Source organism: Plecotus auritus, assembly GCF_963455305.1.
Source record: "Plecotus auritus genome assembly, chromosome: 2".
In the NCBI taxonomy this organism is placed as follows: Eukaryota; Metazoa; Chordata; class Mammalia; order Chiroptera; family Vespertilionidae; genus Plecotus; species Plecotus auritus.
In genome coordinates this window covers 106,706,131-106,712,524 of record NC_137771.1, presented here as the reverse complement: position 1 = coordinate 106,712,524, position 6,394 = coordinate 106,706,131, and the positions used below count along the sequence as shown (strand labels likewise).

General features: G+C 53.7%; 1 protein-coding gene across 3 annotated transcripts in view; it reads left to right on the top strand.

Annotated features, from left to right (window-relative positions):
- The first annotated feature begins 2,539 nt into the window (after window positions 1–2,539).
- Window positions 2,540–6,394, top strand: part of WNT7A (Wnt family member 7A) — a 129,982-nt gene continuing 126,127 nt past the window's right edge. For 2 of the 3 annotated variants that reach the window (XM_080657496.1, XM_080657497.1), the window contains exon 1: window positions 2,928–3,259. In XM_080657496.1, coding sequence (XP_080513622.1) covers window positions 3,189–3,259 — 71 coding nt within the window. In that variant the 5' untranslated portion in view covers window positions 2,928–3,188. Of the gene's footprint in view, window positions 2,635–2,927; window positions 3,260–6,394 lie in introns of those variants that run through there. The other variant, XM_080657498.1, reaches the window with a different exon arrangement.

Here is a 6,394-nt window from a genome sequence, read left to right as displayed (position 1 = left end):
ACAAGTGAACCTAAAAATCAAGTGAATTAAAAACCTGAGGAACAGAATAATCTGGTGAATATAATAGAATCAGGGGCATAGAAAGGGAGTGGACTGATAATTCTCAGGGGGAAAGGGGTATGGGGGGGGTTCATGAAGTGACTGGACAAAAATCATACACCTATGGATGAGGACAGTGTGGGGGAGGTAAGGGCAGAAGGTGGGGTGGGAACTGGGTGGAGGGGAGCTATGGGGGGGAAAAGGAGAAATAATTGTAATAATCTGAATAAAGATTTATAAAAAAAATAAAATAAATAAAATAAAATAAAATGATGGTAACGATGATGATAATAACAATATTAACAAGAAGAACAGCTGTAGAGGGTTAAATGAGTGCCTGGCACATAGAAAGTGCTGTGTGTTTGGTGATTTAAGTCAGCATTCAGACTAGTTACTCCAGGAGAGCAGACCCTGGATTTATTGGATCCACCACTATGTCCCCAGCTCCTGCCCCAACATCATGGTTATGAGTGCGACACAAATGCATCTTTGGTCTCAGAGAATGGTGATGCATATAGATAAGAAAGTAACATTTGAGAAATGCTTTGGAGGCAGACTGCTGAGAGCTCCAAGCTGACTGAATCTGTGGGTGAGATAGAAGGAGGAAAAACCTGACAAGAAAAACCTGTGACGTATCCTCTCAAATATTCGGCTGTTTCAATTCACACCCCCCACCCCAGCACTCATTGGCACCTCAATCCCATGAAGGACTCCAGCTAGCATAAGAGTCATTGTACATTTCTCTCTTCACTCTCCCTACCCCTACTCTTCTCCACTGAGTCCAAGCCCAGTGTCTTCCCTCCTTTCTGCACCCCACTTCCACCCTAGTTGTTCCAATTAGGATTGATGTGTCACAAGTAACAGCAACACAGTGGCCTCAAACAACCATTTCATTATCTTTACAAATCATGGGGTTCAGCAATTTAAACAGGGCACACTAGGGATGACCACAGAAGCCAGTCTACAGAGCCTTAGCTGCGGAGACTCAAACGCAGGGGTGACTGAATGGAGGCTCCTTCACCCACTGTCTGGCACCCAGCTGGGTGACTCCAATGCTGAACTCATCTGGGACTGTGGACTGGAGCACTTACATGTGACTTCTAAATATGCCTGGGCCTTCTCACAGTGTGGCCGCCTCAGACCTTCCGTGGTGGGTTGGGGCTCTAACAGGTATTCCAGCCGAGGCAGAGGCTTCACTGCCTCTTATGACATAGCCTTGCAAGTCTTGCAGCATCACTTTGGGCACACCTTGTTGGTCAGAAATTGGCCCAAATTCAAGCAGGAAGAGCACAGAGAACCCACCTCTTAATGGGAGGCATGTCAAATAATTTTGTGGCCATGCTTCAAAACCATCACCTGAATCCCAACACTAATGTCTTGGACCTGGACCTGCTCCCTGGTCTGCCTGGCTCCACTGTGGCCAGCCCTTCCCATCTCCTCAGTGGGTTCACCACGGCAGCCCAGGCGAGCTTTTGAACACACTAGTCACCCTTTTTCCTGTCCCTCCAATGTCTTCCTGCTGAACTTCCCACTGAAATCTAAGCTCCCTGACATGGCCACACAGCTGTATGGGATCTGCAGACCCATAACCTCCTTCCCACCTCAGTGGCTTTCTTTCTCTTTCTTGACCGTTGCTCCAGTTACCTTTCCTTCCCGAAATGTCAGGCCCCTAAATCCTGTGTCCTTCAGATCTCAGCTGGAATGCCACCTTGTTGGATCTAAAACAAACCCTGCATCACACAGTGTGTCTCTCCCATAACTCTGTTTTATTATCTCCACTTGCCCCTGGGGTGTCTGAAATTATGCATTTGTTTACTTTTGGTCTGTCTCCTTCACAAGTTCCAAGAGAGAGAAAGACCCTTGTCTCTATTGTTCCTCATAACTTAGGTTCCCCACCATGACGGGGACAGGCATTTGTGGGTTGTGAATGAATGCATGAATGGTAGTTTTTCAAGGAGCACGTACGTGGTTTGAAAAAGCAATTATAGAGGAGAGGCAGGCATGGCCTGGGATGGCGGTGGTGGTGGAGGTAGCCTTGTTTCTAATCGGGTTCTGCCACTCACTAGCCGGGGTCTTTGGGAAAACACCTTCGCGTCCCTGAGCCTCAATTTCTTCAGCTGAAATGAGTCGAACAGCTCACTGGACGGGAGTGTACAGTATATCATAGGAAGGATTCAGCACCTCTGGCCAGCCAGGACACAGTCCCCCAGTGAGGGCAAGCTGTAACACCTGCTATGCTCGCCAGGTGTCGCCCCGCAGTGCGCTCTGAGCCCTGCGCTCTTCGGGTGGCTCCGCGGCCCGACGTCTCGATTCCGTGCGGGGCATCCGGGCCTCAACCTGACTCTGTCCACTAGGAGCGGGGGTCCAGAGGAGGCTGCCCGATCTGGGCACCCGTTTGCTATCCCCCATCGAAAAGACAGGGGTGGGGGAAGAATATGCTGAGTCAGTTATCCCCGCTCCGCCATTAGCCCTAAGGAAGGGGTGTCCTCCCCCAAGAGGGTCTCCGAAGCCCCGGTGAAGGCGGAACCCGGGTGCGACCTAACACCCCACAGCCAGCTCTAAGCTCTCGGCCCGGCGAAGAGGACGGGGAGACAGGTCAGAGCCCAGCCAAGCACTGATTCCCTCCTCCGCCCCGAGTGCAGTCCCTGAGCGCCCACTCGCCCCGCAACTTGCGAGTTAGCGACCTCTGGGGATCGAGCAGACTCCCACCTCTCCACACCCGGCTCCGCGTCTCAGAGCCGAGAGAGGGCGCCTCGCGAGCGCGCCCCGGGAGCAGGCGGCTGGGTCCGGGGCGTGGGGCGGGCGCTCCGGGGGCAGGCGGGGTGGGAGTGAGAAAAGAGGGAAGGAGGGGCCGGGCGGGCGGCTGCAGGGTCCCCGCACGCCTCGCGCTTCGCACATTCGCAACGGCAGCTCGCGCTCAGTGCGGCGTCGCCCGGCGGTGTGCTCGCTCCTCCCTTCCTCCTCCCGTTCCGTGGATCCCGCGTTCCCGGAGAGGCTCAGGCGCCGAGTGCGCGGACAGGCACACGAACAGACGGCCCAGGGGACGCCTCGGCCCGCACCTCCCGGGCGGGCTATGTTGATTGTCCTACCGGGGTCGGCCAGCGGGATCAGCACAGCTCGGCCCGCGGCCCCGGTGACCAGGGGGGACTATGAACCGGAAAGCGCGGCACTGCCTGGGCCACCTCTTTCTCAGCCTGGGTATGGTCTACCTCCGGATCGGGTAAGGGCCTCTCGCAGCCCCTGCACGCGTGTCCCGGCAAAGTTGGCGTGGCCTGGGGAAAGGCTGTGCTGCCTAAGAGCCGCCGTCGCCGCCAACCTCCGTGGCCCCATCAGAGAGGCCGGGTGGGCAGGGTGCGGGAGAGGTGGGTGCACAAAGGCCCCCCGTAGGCAGGCGCCCCAGTTGTTGTACCTTAGTTCGAGAGGTCCGAGCAGGTAGACCCGCCATCCTGAGGATGTCTGAGTCTGGAAGCCCCCAGAACTAGAGAGAGCCAGTAGGGACGCTCCAGTTTGGGGGACTAGGGTTAGCCAATCTCAGAGGCCCTTCAGTCCGGGGCATGGGAACAGCAGGTCCTGCAGGAACACTGAGCGGTATCTGGGACCACAACCGCTCCCAGGGAACTCATCCTCCAGAGCTCCATAGGCACGGACACAAACGCTCCTCGAGACAGGGCAGTGCCCGCGGGGCAGGCGGGGCCGTCCGAACAACAGGGTACAGGTACCCAGAGGGAGAGATGTTCTTTGACAAAAAAAACAAAAACCCAACCCTGCTCAGAACCCTGGAACTACACGATTGCCAAGAACCCTCGGACGTCCAGAGCCTTTCCTAGGCCAAGGGGGCAGCGTCTACTAGCCGAGACAAACACGCGCAGAAACAGGACGAGAGCTGGCCCCGAGACACCGAGAAAGGCGGGACACCCTACCCTAAAACTGGGTGCCAGGGTCTGTCTGCGCTGGCAGAGCAGTCTCCCTCCCCCCGACATCACTGCATTTCTATGGAGGTGGGGCCTGGGGCGGTGCTCTGGTTGGAAGGTTGGGGTGGGGGCTCCAAACGGGTCTTGGAGCTACATTTGCACGGCCAGTCACCCTTTGTACTTAGGAGATAATGCGTGTGAAGCACGGAGGGGTGATGGGGTGGGGGGGGGGAGGGCTTTAAGAATTGGTAGAGGTTGTGGCGCTGATGAGCCACCTTGGCAGGTTGCACACAACCTGCTCCCCCACCCCCAGCTGGTAACCTCCCTACTGCTCTGCTTGGGGAGGGGCGGGCTGGCTGCCCGGGGCTGCTGCGAGGGGTGGTGTGTGGCAGATCCTTTGTGTTTTGTCACTACCACTCCTCCCCTTTGCCCACCTCGCGTCTCTGGAGCAGGGATTTCTCAAGCTGACCCGCAGTGGAAGCAAGCAAGTGCGCACAGAGCTAAGGAGCCGGCCCGCCAGCCCCAACTGCTGGCAGAGAGCAGGCGACCGCGGGAGGAGAGGCGGCTGCGGGGGCCCGCGCACTGCCGGCCTCCTGTGTGTTTTAAGTGTTATTGATTCGCCCGCGGCTGAGTGGCTTCTCCCTCCCTCCCCTCTCCCCACCTGCTTTAATCTTCACTTTGGCTCGCGCACCCGCTGCCACGCGCGCATCTAGCATCCAGGAAGCCGGTATGGCTGATTGGCGCTAGCCGCTTGCGGCTTTATCTTCTTTTTAATTATAAACGGGGTGGAGGGACCCGGAGGGGAGAGAGAAAGGAAAAACAACAGAAAATAAACTCCCCTGGCTGCAGCGCCTGCCCGACCTCCCGCAGGCGCCAGCACCTCATTGACCTCGTGGGGGCCCAGCTGCCCCGGGGGAGGGATCCAGGAAGGGCGCTAGCCGAACTGCGGCCCAGCAGCTGCCCTTTGGGGCCCAAAGAGGTCCAGGTCGGGAGGAATTGCAGGGTAATTTGGGACCAGGCCCTGCTGCTCCGTGAGCCTTGGGTTATCTATCTGTAAAATGAGCATGCGGGGTAAAGTCCCTAAGAGGCCTTCTAGTTCCCCAGATATGACTGGTTCCTTCTGATGGCAGGGCATCTGTGGTATTATTATTTTATCTGGATAGTTCCAATAACTGAAGCACTAGCCCCTGTGACAATCAGATCCAATAATAATAATAATAATAATAATAATAATAATAATAATAGTAATAACTTTAACAACATCTTCTAAGCACTCTCCATGTTTTAACACGTTTAATTTTTACAGCAATCCTATGCGGTGGGGGCTAATTATCATTAGCCTCATTTTAGCCATGGAAGTACAGAGAGGAGGTGTAACTTGCCCAAGGTCATACAGCTAGTAAGTGAAGGAAACTTAGATGGCACCCTAGCTCTGACCACTTAGCTACTGGCCTATTGTTCCTATGAATTTTTGAGCCTAATATATCATTACACTTCTCTGCTGGTGTAGGAGTTTCCTTGTGGTCAGGTAAGAGTTCAAAGATTCCTCCTGACTTATGGATAGAATCCCACTTAATCTTTCTATGCCACTTCTTTCTCAAACAATTCAAACATCCTAGCTCTGTGTTAGACTCTGTTTTAATGGCTGAGATGAATGGTCTGTAGCTTCTGTTTCAAATTCATTACCTGCTAGCCTCCATGTCTCAATCTCTGTGAACCCCAGTTTTCAGACATGTGAAATGGATATGGTGAGCCCTACCCAGCTGGGCTGTTTAGAAAAGTTGCATGGGCTAATGTTAGTGACAGCATTCACCATACAGACTTGACACATACTAGGGATGCTGCAAAAGTTCACTGAGGCAGTCAAGCGCATATTTGGGAAGCAGGTGCTCACCTTAAGTGACATTTTTGAAGTTCTACAATCCATTTGTGCAGTAACCATTTAGTGAACCGGCCGACAGCCTTCCTGCCCTCAAAGAGCTCACAGTCTAATGAGAAAGGCAATGAACAAATGAGCAGACAAATGAAAAACAAACACATACATTAAGACATTTCAGAGGACTGGACCATGAGTAGCAAGAGTATTAAGAAAAACAAAACAGAGATTGTGATGGAAAGTTAGGAGGGGAGGGGTAGGAAGGCAGTTTCCCTTACCTGGGTTGGTAAGGGAAGTGACTCGAGGTCACATAAATGATGACAAGAAGCCAAGCATGTGAAGCTCAGGGAGTGAGAAAGCTTCTAGGGAGAGGTTCCAGCAAGGACAAAGGGCCTGAGGCAGGAAGAAGCTGGTGTGAGGCAGGAGCAGAGGGAAAGTGGTCAGTTAGGCACCTGGAAAGGAGTGGGATCAGCTCATCTCTGGTGCTGTTGACACAGAGTAACTGTTCTTTAAGAAATCCTAGTTCCATAATCATCTGAGAGATGCAAATCAAAACAACAATGAGATA